Below are 13,954 nucleotides of genomic sequence, written 5' to 3'. Positions count from 1 at the left end.
ATGCAGACAGTATCAAGGACCCCCTGCTGTGATCCATCTTAAGACCTGTGGTGGCTGTTCCTTAGTCCATTTCCTTCAGGCTGGAGTCCCTTTGGTGTTTTGGCCTCTCCAACTTTCTCTGCTCCCTGAGTCTTAGTTCAGATGTAGGCTGTTGGCATGGGAAAGTGCAGTCTGAGCCTGACTCCCTGCTCTGAACTTCGAGTTACATGTCCCTAGCACTGGAAGGGTATTTTGGGTTCATCTGGTCTAATTCCTTATTTTACAGAGGTAAGGCAGAATGACTTGACCAAGCTTGCTTACCTCATCAAGTTTAGAACTTATATCTCCTCCCTGCCAGCCTGGTGTTCTTTCCAACCAGGCTCCCCTGCTTGGGCCGCACTGAACACAAAGCCATTTATTTATGTCTAGATTCCAATAACTTTAGTAAAGGCAAAGATTCTCCATTATGACAATTATAATATGGGAGGATGAGAGAAGCACAAAGAAGACACTCATTAAACATGAACATTATATTTCTCTCCTGTGTTTTCATTTAACCAGGGTTTCCTCAGCACTTACTATATACCAGGACCCTTACTAACTGCCAGAAATAGTGCCCTTTTAAGGATAGGAGCTTACAGTCTTTAGGATTAAAAAAACGCAACAAACAAAAAAACAAAACCAGTTACAAAAGACAATTAAAAGACAGGTCAATCTTGCAGATAATAGGCATTTAGTCTTTAGCCGAGTATGCATTTGAAACAGTTGTTTTTATGTAATCTCACTGCATATTCAATTTGGCTGAATTTTTACGTCCATCCAAATAGAGAGACTTTTTTACTGTTGGTTTGATGTCAGTGGAGAGTAGGAAATAAAGTTGATATTTAGCAAGAGAGGTTATCCCTTTATCTACCTCATCTTGAACACTACATGTTAAACTCTATGTAGATGAGTTAGGTACACTCAAATAGCAGCTCTGTGATGTGTCAGCTATGTGTCCCTGGGACAATTATATAACCTCTCTGAGCCCTTCAGCCCTTAAATAGGTCACCTTGTAACAACTGAATGACAGGGCCCCCTTAAAGAGTCATTATGGGTGTGTGTCTAAATGGGTATATTAATATGTGCAAAGAATCAGTGTGTATGTATGTTTATAAATATAAACATAGTTTTCCAACCCATACTAGGAGTCCACTCCATCACAGCCATCACGCTGGTCTGCACCCTGGGACTCACCCTCTGAGCAGTCTTCTCCGGCGTAGCCCTCGTTGCAGATGCAGCGGCCTGAGACGCATTGTCCTAAGTTGCTGCAGTCACTGGGGCAGGAGCGCTGGCCACAGTCCAGGCCTGTGAAGCCCTCGTGGCAGATGCATTGGCCGTCCATGCAGCGGCCCTGGCCATGACAGTCACTGGGACATCTTTGCTCCTTGCAATCTTTGCCCATGAATCCTTCATGGCACACGCACTGCCCATTCACACAGCGACCCCGGCCATGGCAGTCATTTGGACAGGAGAGTTCTGCGCAGTCAGGGCCGGTGAAGCCGTCCTCACAGACGCACTGTCCGTCCACACAGCGGCCCCTGTTGCTGCAGTCCCGGGGGCACTGGCGATCCCGGCAGTCTTCACCTGTGTAGCCGTCATCACAAACACACATGCCATTCACACAGCGGCCGTGCTGGTGACAGTCATTGGGGCAGCTCATGTCACTGCAGTCATAGCCCTTGAATCCTTGCTCACATACACATTTGCCCTGGACACAGCGGCCCCGACTGTGACAGTCATTGGGGCACCGTAGCTGGCTGCAGTCTTCCCCAGTATAGCCCTCATCACACACACACTGCCCATTGACACAGCGGCCATGGCCACTGCAGCCATTGGGACACTTGAGCTCCCCACAGTCAGCTCCCGTGAAACCATCATCACACTCACACTGCCCGTCTACACAGCGGCCACGATTGTGACAGTCAGCAGGACACCTCTTCTCGCTGCAATCCACACCGGCAAAGCCCTCATCGCATACGCACTGCCCCTCCTCGCACCGGCCCTGGCCATGGCAGGCATGCGGGCAGGTGAGTTTCCCGCAGTCTTCACCTGTGAAGCCTTCTTCGCAGTAGCAGGTGCCATTGATGCAGCGGCCCCGGTCGAAGCAGTCATTGGGGCAGATGAGCTCACTGCAGTCTTCACCCGTGAAACCCTCATCACACACGCACTCATTCTCCACGCATCGCCCACGGTTGTAGCAATTGTTGAGACACAGAGGCTTGTTGCAGTCATCGCCTGCAAAGCCATCGTGGCAAACACACAAGCCATCTACACACGTGCCGTGCTCCTCACTGCAGGGCACCGGGCAGATTTCCTGGCTGCAGTCAGCCCCGGCGTAGCCTTCGAAACAGATGCAGACTCCATTCACGCACTTGCCCTGGTCATTGCAGTCGCCAGGGCAAGCAAGCTGGCTGCAGTCCTCGCCCGTGATGCCCTCGTCACAGATGCACTGCCCATCAATGCACTGGCCTCGAAGGTTACAGTTGCCTGGACATTCGGGCTCAGAGCAGTTGGGGCCTTTCCAGCCAGGTTCGCAGACACAGCCACATCCTTCAGTGCTGAAGTTGCCCCGACCGCTGCAGAAGGGCCTGGTGTCCACACGGCCTGCAACAAAAGAAACAGAAGTTCTCAGCCAGGCTTAAGCAGCCACATTTCTCGGCATCTACCCAGGGCACCCAGATTCAAATTCAGCTGAAGGATGGTTGCATCCTCAGGCTCCATCTGGCTTGAGAACCATTTATTGTAGTGTGTGAAATCAGATGAGACTCACATCCAGTTATACCAGGTAGGAATTCATAACCTGAACTCCCCAAAATTATAGGCTTGTATGCCAAAACAGTGTGTGATTATGCATAGGGGTGTGTGTGTGTGAGTGTGTGTGTGTATTTCCACCCCTGGGGAGTGTATTCATAGTTTTTGTCACATTTTCAAGAAGTCTTACTATTTCTATGATGATTATGAGTCATACATTAGGCTGGGCTGTGTTACTATATATATATATATATTTTTTTTTTTTTTTTTTTTGAGACGGAGTCTCGCTCTGTCACCCAGGCTGGAGTGCAGTGGCACCATCTCTGCTCACTGCAAGCTCTGCCTCCCTGGTTCATGCCATTCTCCTGCCTCAGCCTCCTGAGTAACTGGGACTACAGGAGGCCATCACCACGCCGGGCCAATTTTTTTGTGTTTTTAGTAGAGACGGTGTTTCACCGTGTTAGCCAGGCTGGTCTCGATCTCCTGACCTTGTTATCTGCCCGCCTTGGCCTCCCAAAGTGCTGGGATTACAGGCGTGAGCCACCATGCCTGGCCACTATGTTACTATTTCTTTAGTGTGTGGTCAAGGCCGGGCACATAAAAGATTCCCAAGAAATAGTTGTTGAGCTGAATGTAATTCTAACTTTTTGATTCAATATCTATGCCAGATTTGGCAAGGGATTTAGACTATCTGGAGCTTAGTTTTCTTATAGATGAAGTTGGGCCAATAGCCCACTTCCCTGAGGAATATCCGAGTTAAGTGAACCCCTTAAGAGCTCACTCTTGTGTCCTTGTTATTTTTTTCTGTTTTCTTTTCCAAAGTTTTTGGTGGAAGGTTGGCTCAAGTTGGTATGTGGGTTTATATAACCAAAACATTCTAACTTTCCACAACTAAAATGAGGTAGCCAATGGCTTTCTAATTCTATAAGGACACCTTTCAGTTTGGCTCTGTCACCAGAAAAGTATCGTGCCTTTATCTTTTATTTATTTCTATCCTGAAGGCTAAGTGGAGGTCAACCTGGAGAATGTGGGGTCAAGGTTGACATTACTCGAGCTCCTTGAGGCCTAAATATTGCCTTAGCTCAGTTTGCAGAAGTCACTGGTCTGATCTCCATGGAGCTTAAGGAGAAGAAACAAAACCCACTTCTAAATAATCTGCACTGGAATATATTCACTCTATATTCTCCGTACCTAGAAACAGCTTGTATTAATATATTTTATCTCCTTCTTGACGGCAGGAAGTAAGAATTTTTTTAAAACTGATTTGTAATGTGAGAGTCTAAGTCTGTACTGTCTAGTATGGTGGCCCTTGGCCACACGTGGTTATTAGGCATTGAAACGTGGCTAGTCTAAATTGAGATGTAAAATACACATCAGATTCCAAATAGTATGAAATAATAGACTGAAAAATATCCATTAATAATTTGTATATTGATTTCAGGCTGAAAAACTGATATTTTGGCTACATTGAATTAAATAAGAGATGATTAAAATTATGTTTACCTGTTTCTTTCTCCTTTCACATGACTGCTAGAAAATTTAAGATTACATGTATGACTCATATTTTCATTAGAGAGCACTGCTCTAAATAATCGTTTTAACTGACTAGTTAGCATGACTCCTGCTGTGTATTCTCATCTGCATTTTTCCAGGGAGTTGGCAGAAGTGGAAGATAAACTAACTTATGCCTAAAGAAAATGTTTTCAAATGGGTTTAAGCGATTCTCCTGCCGCAGCCTCCCGAGTAGCTGGGATTACAGGCGTGCACCACCATGCCCGGCTAATTTTTGTACTTTTAGTAGAGACAGGGTTTCACCGTGGCCAGGCTAGTCTTGAACTCCTGACCTCAGGTGATCCGCCCCCCTCGGCCTCCCAAAGTGCTGGGATCACAGGCGTGAGCCACTGTGGCCAGCCAGGTTTACTCTTGAAATAATTGTTGAAGAACATTTTTTCTGAGTGGCGGACACAGATTTTCAGCTCTGATTTGAAGTTGTTGAAACTCATAGCTTTATCAACTTTAGTTATTGGAGACAAAGACATAATTCCAAAGCAGCAAAATTCCTTGAAATAAGATGCATGTGGAAACAGGGCATCCATGGGAGAGTATGAGCTCTGGAGACACACAGGCACATGCAAAGTCCCTATCTCTCTCTCTGTCTCTCTCCCTCTCTCTCTCTCTTTTTTTTGGATGGTGTTTCGCTCTTGTCACCTAAGCTAGAGTGCAATGGCATGATCTCAGCTCACTGCAACTTCTGCCTCTTGGTTTCAAGTGATTCTTCTGCCTCAGCCTCCTGAGTAGCTGGAATTACAGGCATGTACCACCACAGCCGACTAATTTTGTATTTTTAGTAGAGATGGGGTTTCACCATGTAGGCCAGGCTGGTCTTGAACTCCTGACCTCAGGTTATCCGCCCACCTCAGCCTCCCAAAGTGCTGGGATTACAGGTGTGAGCCACTGCACTCGGTCAAAGCCCCTATCTCTTATTGCTCTTTGTGTCATCTTGTGCCAGTGGGTCATCTTGTGCCAGTGGGTTAATCCCTTTGAGTCTCATTTCTTTGATCTGCAGAAGAGGACTTATCTTCCCCTTATCTAACCTTATTAAAGGGCTGTTGGGAGGATTAAATGAGATAATACAACAGTGCCTGTTACACAGAGGTAGCTTATATGATTGTAATCATTATAATTGCTATTAAATTGGAACTTTTTTTCTAATTCTTATAGACTCAGCACTATCACAGGCAGCACTGTGCATTTGTAAGAATACTGAAATGTGAGGAACTTAACTCCTTATTGGAGGACCTTCAGGAATCCCATCCTCCTTCCAGGCCTCAGTTTCTCTATTTGTACAATGAGGTGATGGGGCCACACCAATACCTATCAGAGAGTGCTCTCTGGGGAGAAATTTCATGGCATACTCATAGGTTTTGGGGTAGAAAGTGGGTAGATTTCATGGTCAAATACGTTTTAGAAACTTGTAATTAAGGTGAAATAGGGTTTTTCAAAGCAGGGTTTATCAGAAGCCTGAAAATTCCTCTGAGAAGCAGTTGTCGCCATGACTCCTCCAAGCAGGAGAGAGATGGCTGCAGTCTCCACATTTATTTGAACATAAAATCTCTTTGTAATGAACACTCTGGGAAGCTAGTTTTCTAGTGAGCCCACTTTGGAAGCAAGTGATGGATGCTGCTATGCTCTTCATTTCTCCGTATTTGCACAGTGTGGGACTGGGCCGGTCGCCAGCTCATACCTATGGCAGACTGGAGACAGCAGCCTGCTCCTGCAGCACATTGCTCCCTCAGGGAAGACACCAGGTTCTCCAGCTCCTCCAGTCTGCTCAGCAGCTCCTTAACATCAGGCGCTGCCGCACAGCCACAGGCCCGGCGGGGGATGTTGATGCGATGCGTGAACACAATCTGGTTTTCCCCATCCACTGTGTGCTCCTGGAAGCTTTCGCTGGGCTCTGAAGGTGGGGCCAGGTCTTTCTCCCCACTGGCTGACTCCAGATCCACTGAACACTGGGATCCCACTGGCAGCTTGATGTTGTAGACGTGGTTAAACACCACTGGCTGGTTCTCCTCTGGCAGGGTGATGTTCACCCCACTCTGTCGCTTGTGCCGGATGACTTTCTTGAGGACCCCACCTTCGGTAAGGAGGGCAAGCAAAGCAAGAAGGACACCTGCCGACAGCCGAGTCATGGCCCCCATGGTGGAGGTGGGTTTGGCTGGGTGCTGCTGGGGTTCTACGGTTCTGGGGTGTCTCACTCTCAGCAGAATTGGGAATTTAGAAGCACAAAGTAGACTTCAAATCCGTTGTCCCTGATCTTCTCGAAAGAATTATTTTCTAGAAGGAAAGATGAAGAAAAAAATTATGAGTATCTACTATTGAATATATTGAATATCTGTAATTCCAAGTGAATTTTGATTTTATATCCCTGTATTTGAAGCTCTCCTGATAATCTTTCATTACATACCCTTGTAAAAACATAAAATGGTCTCTAGAAGAACTTTGTCACTTGAAGGAATGATTTCACTCGCCATTCAACTTCTGGAAATTTAAGGAGACAGAAAAATAGAGAGAAAAAGGTAAAATATTGAAATGAAATAGACACAGGTTAGTATCTTGGCTGTAGCTCTGGTCCCTTGGATAAGTTATGTAACTTTTCTTTGCCTTATTTCACTTTCTGTATAGTGAAGATCATAATTGCTAATGACAGGGTTAAAAGAATGATGTAGAAGTTATTTGTGTATTCAGCAATTCCTTCAGTATTTACAAAGTCCTCTGAATGAATTATTACAGTGTTATAAAGGCCCTAGTCCCGGTAGATGTTCAGTAACTCTTGCCTCTTATTATTGATCTTCAAAACTGATTTTCACACCATCTGCTGGTTCTCTTCTGTCATGAGAGGTAGAGGTTAATATAAAGGATGACTCTAGGAGGCAAACTGAGTTTTAATTCCAGTCGAGTTTCTTACTAGTTATGTGACTGTCAGCATAGCATTCAGTCTACTCCTCTGCACCTCAGTTTCCCTGCTCCCTGATTTATTTCCAAAACCTTCAAAAGTCCAGTTTTTAGAAGAGCCTGACAGAATATTCCTGAACCAGTTGTCTAAACTGAAATTCACAGCTCAGAAAGGATGTCCAAGAGCCTCTGATGTCTTCTCCAATCAACAAGTACTTAGAGCATTTTTACAGAGGTCTGAGGGTGGGAGAAATAAATATAAGACCAAGTGTATATATACCATCAGGGCAGTTAACAATAGAATTAAGAAGAAAATGGAATAATCCATTCAGTACTTAAGGAGCAAAGCAAGAAAGAATGTATAGGATTTGTTTTGTGGTATAGTGTATAACTGCCTATGGGGTTTGAAAATAAAAAGGAATGGTCAAGAGAAAGGTGGGGCATAGCTTATGGGAAAGGGAGAGTAAAATTTAAACTGAGACTTAAATAGTGAGAAGAATTAGATGGGAACAGAATATGGAGGAGAATATGCTACCATGAAGCAGTTCTCACTTTGCCAAGTTATCTTATTCATCTGTCTCAGAGCTATTCACCGGTAGGGGCAATCAGGCAGCGGAGAAAAGGGGACTTGTCAGAGGCAGTTGAGAAACTAAATAAAGACAGGAAGAAATGGCAGTTATAATATTCACTAAAACAATGCCATGGAGGCATGTGAAAGTGATCTACACATGATATGAAGTCATTCATGGTTTTCTTTAATTAGGGAATGCACCTGAGTAAAGTTCAAATGATAATTGAAGAGCTATTTATTTATTTATTTATTTATTTATTTACTTATTTATTTTCTGAGAAGGAGTCTTGCTCTGTTGTCCAGGCTGGGGTGCAAGGACGTGATCTCGGCTCACTGTAACCTCCATCCCCCAGGTTCAAGCGATCCTCCTGCCTTAGCCTCCCAAGTAGCTGGGATTACAGGTGCATGCTGCCATGCCCAGCTAATTTTTTGTATTTTTTTTTTTTTTTTAGTAGAGATAGTGTTTCTCCGTGTTCCCCAGGCTCGTCCCAAACTCCTGAGTTCAGGTAATCCACCTGCTTTGACCTCCCACATTGCTAGGATTACAGTCATGAGCCACCGTGCCCGGCTAATATTTGTTTTTTAACATGTCATTTAGAAATTGACACTTCCCTATGCCCATGATGTTCTTATATTTGCACATTGTAAGTTAGTTGTTTATGTTAATTAGTGGTGGTGCTTGGATTGCTCAGCCTATAAGAAGGTTTCTAACGTTTTTCTGGAAAGATTTTATCCTAATGATAGAATGCATCAACATGATCCCAACTGACCATCTCCTTCTTCATGACAGAAAGCCTTTGCAAAACTTAGAGAGGAATTGCGGCAAAGAAAATTGAACTGGGAAACATTTCTATATGACTGATCAGGGGCCTAAAGACTGAGAAAGCATAGTGCATTTAACCAAGAAGGTCCTATCCACATACCCACCACATTCTAATTATATTCTTATTGACACTTTACCAACCATTCCTGTAATATATATTTAGGGCATCTTCTCCTAGTTAGACCAAAAACAAACAAACAAACAAACAAAACCCCCCCCCAAAAAACAAAACAAACAAAAATAAAAAAAAAAAACCCAAAAAACAAAGAAACAAAAAACACCCAACCTTCTTTTGAGCATGCTTTCTCATTGAAATTAGCTCCTTAACTAACAATATGTGGGTCTGTAATGTAGGTAAGGCCACTGAATGAAGATTATTATAAAAAAGGAGACTTGGCATGTTCTCTCCTTTCAAACCAATTTGGCCATCTTACGTGTTTACTGGACAAATATTTATTGGTTGCACAGTCTACTAGAATAGCTGCTCTAACTCTCTTCACCTTCACAAAGTTCTACTTTCCTACTCCTTTCCCATCAATTCTTAGGTTTGTTTTTTTTTTTTTTAGAAAGGGCCACGGGCCAAGCTTGAAATGTTTTTGGACTTCTCCCTGACACTTTTGTGTGTGTTGCTAAATGACTTAAATTTCCATCTAAAAAGCCATTATAGTTGCTGATTGAGACTCCAAGGCAATGAGTTTAGAGTAATAATGACCAGAGTGTGAGTAGTGTGAGGATTTCTCACTGTGTGTTTAAGAGATGTGCACCGGTACCACCAAATGTTGCATCGTTGGGGGAAAGAGTATGTTATTCTTGAACATTGTGTATTTCCTATTGGCTCATGGTGGTCTGAGGGAAGGCGGGTGTTTTTGTACTTTGGGAAAAATCCATTATATTTTCAGTATTGTAGAAAATGATTAGGCTTTGGAATTAGACACACCTGGGTTCAAATGTCACTCATCAGCCCTGTAACTTTGGCAAGCTACTTATCCTCTCTAAACCATGACCTCATTTATAACACAGGAGTCAAAACCTTTCCAGAGAAAATTAAGGATTAGAGACCTGTACATAAAGTACCCAGCATGGTGTCAAGCCCGTAGTAGGCACTCATTAAACAGTAGATCCTATTTTGTTGCACCCCTGGGAACAAAACCTAACAAGAGTCCATGCCAATAGCCTCCTTTTACTTAAGCCTGAGCTTGACCTCCTAGTTGAATACAGTCCTAAACTCAGCAGCAACTTGGATGTAGATCAAAGAAGAGCTGCAGAAATCACTGGTGGGCGAGGAGATAAATTTACTAGAACTAGAAATATTTATATGAGAGAGGGAAAAAATAGGGAGCAAATAATGACCTTTAAGAATGTGAAATATTCTCATGCAGACAACTGGCTGTTTTAAGTCTCCTTTGTGGATGAACCCAGGGAAAATTACTTGAGATTGCAGTTGGAGGTATTTAGGTTAGACATGAAGAATCGTGTTCTGATAGTAGGACTTTTTTAATTTCAGAATGAGCAACTTATTCTACAGAGACTCTTTAGAAAACACAAACAGATTCTAATCTTTATAGAAAATCGATCAGCAGTAAAAGGTCTGGAAAATATCTTGTAGGAGGAAGGACTACAGACCTGGGCATGTGTATTTTGTAGTTGAGAGAACCAAGGTTGAGTGAGTCAGGGTTACTATGTATAAATCCTGGCAAAGCAGGCACTGGCTTGCCTCTTGTAGCCCTTAAGGACAGAACAAGTGCCTGTGTGTGTGTGTGTGTTTACATGCTGGGGATGGGGCAGGGAGGGAGGGTTGGTTATGAGAAGACAAATTTCAGCACAACAGGAGAAAGGCTTTTCTAGTTGGAATTGGCACCCAATAGAAAGGGCTTCTTTGGGAATGTAGCAGGTTCCAAAGCACCAGAATGTAAATAGAATGGTGTTGAAGGGCACAAGTTTTATAGGCAAATTGTCTTAGGTTTGAATTACTGTTTGATCACTTCCTGTTCCTTGTGCAAGATATCATCTGTGACCATAAGCTAGAGTCTTGTCATCAATAAATGTGTTAAGGGAGTCCTCATAGTGCATAAGATAATGTGTGTAAAAGAAATGGCACACAGTCTTCGGTAGCAGTAAGAGCTTAATAAAGGGAAACATTTGTAACGAAAAATATGGACTTTAATGAATGTGTTTTTTTTCTAGGATTTTCTTTCTCCTAAACTTTGAAAGCCCTACTTTGGCATATGTCTGTTTTTAAGAAAAGACAAGAGTTCTGCAGCAAAGTGAGAACTTTTCCTCTCTCAATGATCCCAGAAAATATGCATGCCCTGATATATATATATATATATATATATATATATATATATATCTCACCATATATAATATTATAGTTGTTCCAATTATATTATATATTATTATAATATGTGATGTAACATATTAAATATTATAAAACAATGAAAGATAATATAATATAGATAATATATTACATATTATGTTATATATGTAAGTGTGTGTATATCTTTCATGGTGATATTTAAGGATCTGGTAAGTCAATGATTGCAAAGAAGGGCATCAGGAAGAGACATAGCCTTTGCATTGGTGCAAAATACAGATTTTTGGAGTCACATACCCAGGACAAAGCTATTTCCAAGCTAAGCGTGTTGTGCTGCCTTTGCTCTGCCTCAGCTTATGTATCTAATGCAAAAGAAGACACATGTGTCTTTCTTTCTTTACCAAAATTAATTTTTAGAGTCAAATAAATACCTGTGAATTATGAAATTGTTTTTGTGAGATTTTCTATGTATCTCCATCCCTGTCAATGTCTCACAAACTAATTAATCTGGTGAAAAAAATCCACAATAAAAACTTCCCCATGAGATAGAAAATTTAAAAAGAGGTAAAACACTTTGAATTCATTGGTCTTGAGCTGCTCTGTCCAATATGCCGCCTGTGATTATTAAAATTAATTAAAATTAAATGCAATTAAAAATCTCATTCCTCAGGTGATCACTCACATTTCAAGCACCTAAGAGCCCATGGGGCTTGTGGTCACAATATGAGACAGTGCAGATGAAGAACATCTCTGTCATCCAAAGAAGTTTTATTGAGCAGCACTGGTTTAGAGGATTGCTTGTTTTTACTAAGCCCATGGTACAAAATGAGGAGACTGAGACTTAAAGAGGTCGAGAAGAATCTACAAGAAAGTTTCAATGTTGTTAAGTTTCTTGACTAATGAAAATGGGTGAGTACCTCAGATACAAGTGCCTGGGGATTAGAGAGAAAAAATGGCTTCTTTTTAGCAACCAACTCAATTAACTATAGCAAGCATGTATGTGCATTGTAGTTTCCATACCTTACATGTTTGAACATATCCTGGTACAAGTGAGAAACAATCCTCAAGGCTATTGTTCTTTGCAGATCTGAAAAGATAACTACCCTGTGTCAGATCAGCATCCTTTCCCCCAACCTTGTCCTTGAGTTAAGAAATATAGTTTTCTGCCTCCCTCTGCACACCTTAGAGTCCCGTGAGAATCTTCTCCCCACGTCAAACTAAAACCAAATTGCTCCAGGAACCACTCTGGCCAAGTCTGATGTCTCTTTCTGTCTGCTTCAGCCTCTCCTTAGAAGCTGGAGGAACTTGTCAAAGACAACTTATGACTCCCGTTCCTCTGCTGTCCCTGCACTGCTGTGCTCCAGTTTTGAGAGCACTCAGTCCATACCCTTCAGCCATCTAAACATTTCTGTTAATGAAGCAGCTGGGTATCGGGGAAAGAGTCTGGTCTTTGGAGTAAAATAAACCTGTGTTCAGATACAGTTCTATCACTTTAGCAGCTGCTCCCTATGGCCAATCCCTTTCCTCTCTGAACCTCACTTTCCCTGCCTCCTCTCCCCGGGGATACATATGCCTATCTCATAGTGTTGCAGGAGAGTGGGATGAAATGAGAAGACACATGTTCAGCTACTGGCACAGTGTCTGGCACACATTAAGGTGTGCTTAATATGTGACAGCTAATGATAACAGCAACAGTAATGACAACACTGATCAAATACAGAATAGATCAGAAAGAAAACCTTGTCTTCAGAAGGGATGGGGGAATCAGGGAGATACATTCATGACTATAACAAGTAACAAAAGAGACTGGCCAACTCATACCCATTGAGGGTCCCAAGAAAGACATCTCAAAAAAGTGGCATTTGAGATGTACTAGAAAGACGGGCAAGATTCTGAAAAATGGTTGGATATAACTCCAGTAGGTGGGTTCAAACAGAAGCCTACAGCATCCTAGAAAAAAGAAACACCATGAGAAAAGGCAAAGAAGTTGGAATGCATGGGTGGTGAGGAGAATTAAGAAGATGGCTGTAATAATAGTGGCTTATCCTTGTGGGTGCCAGACACATGCTAAGGTGGTGTAGTATGCAGGGAATATGGAGAGGTCTCATTCTACTAGGGTATGAAATAATGCCTAGGAAAGTGGAGAGGCAGAGACTACATGGTGTTGGCAGAAGCCATATTAGGAAGGATATAAAAGATCAACATGAAAAGCTGGTACTTAACTCAGTAAGCTGTGTGGCACCTCTGTAAGGCTAGGTGCCTAACTGCTTACAGTTAGTCATCTGTTGAGAAGGCTGGGTAGAATATAGGCTTTAATATTTAGTCCCCCATTATCCAAATACCTAGTACATTTATGGCCCAAGCGCCCTACAAAAAATAAGAAGATGAAAACAATGGTCCTGAAAGCTTTTGGGGGGAGTGTGGGGTAAGAGAGGGGTTAAATGTTAAGCTTTAATCTTATTTCAGTTGCCTTGGTATTAAATGTTATCAGTGTTGAATCATTTCTTCGGATTTTGGCATTACAGACTTTTATTCAGAGCGTTACTGTGAGATAACAATTTATTTATAAGGTTGAGAAACCAAGGCCAGTGTCATGCCCATCTTAATGGCTTTTTAGCACATAATTTTACACATTAAGATGCCTATTGGCTTGCTGTCAAATCCTTCTTTTTTTCTCTTTTACTAGTAGAGCTGTTTGGTAGCTAACCTTTTGGAAGCAGCAGGGAATAGACTAACAGTTATTTTTGGGCACCTCACTGCAGGACAAAGACCATTGCTAGATGAAGAAATCAACAATCTGAATTTTTCCCTGATCACAGCTGGAGAATAAACAATTTCATTTTTAGATAAAGATAAAACTTCCAACTGGCTAGAATCATGTTTCAGAATTAGTTGCCTATGACTTCATTTTTATTACCTCATGGAATATATTTATCTTGTTGACTTCAGCACGTACATGAAATATTCTAGGTTTGGGAGGACAAGGAGAATTCCTGTCGTTTAGAAATGCAGATGAATT

The 13,954-nt window shown here is 42.3% G+C and overlaps 1 protein-coding gene across 3 annotated transcripts in view; it reads right to left on the bottom strand.

The window, feature by feature from the left end:
* TNC (tenascin C) overlaps nt 1–13,954 on the bottom strand; it is a 98,274-nt gene that overhangs the window by 64,551 nt on the left and 19,769 nt on the right. For all 3 annotated transcript variants that reach the window (XM_025359135.1, XM_025359136.1, XM_025359137.1), the window contains 2 exons: nt 6,017–6,609; nt 1,216–2,625 (listed from right to left, as the gene is read on the bottom strand). In XM_025359135.1, coding sequence (XP_025214920.1) covers nt 1,216–2,625; nt 6,017–6,473 — 1,867 coding nt within the window. In that variant the 5' untranslated portion in view covers nt 6,474–6,609. The remainder of the gene's footprint in view (nt 1–1,215; nt 2,626–6,016; nt 6,610–13,954) is intronic.

The sequence above is a fragment of the Theropithecus gelada genome, chromosome 15, assembly GCF_003255815.1.
Source record: "Theropithecus gelada isolate Dixy chromosome 15, Tgel_1.0, whole genome shotgun sequence".
In the NCBI taxonomy this organism is placed as follows: Eukaryota; Metazoa; Chordata; class Mammalia; order Primates; family Cercopithecidae; genus Theropithecus; species Theropithecus gelada.
The sequence above is the reverse complement of the archived record's forward strand: the minus strand, read 5'-3'. Positions and strand labels throughout refer to the sequence as shown.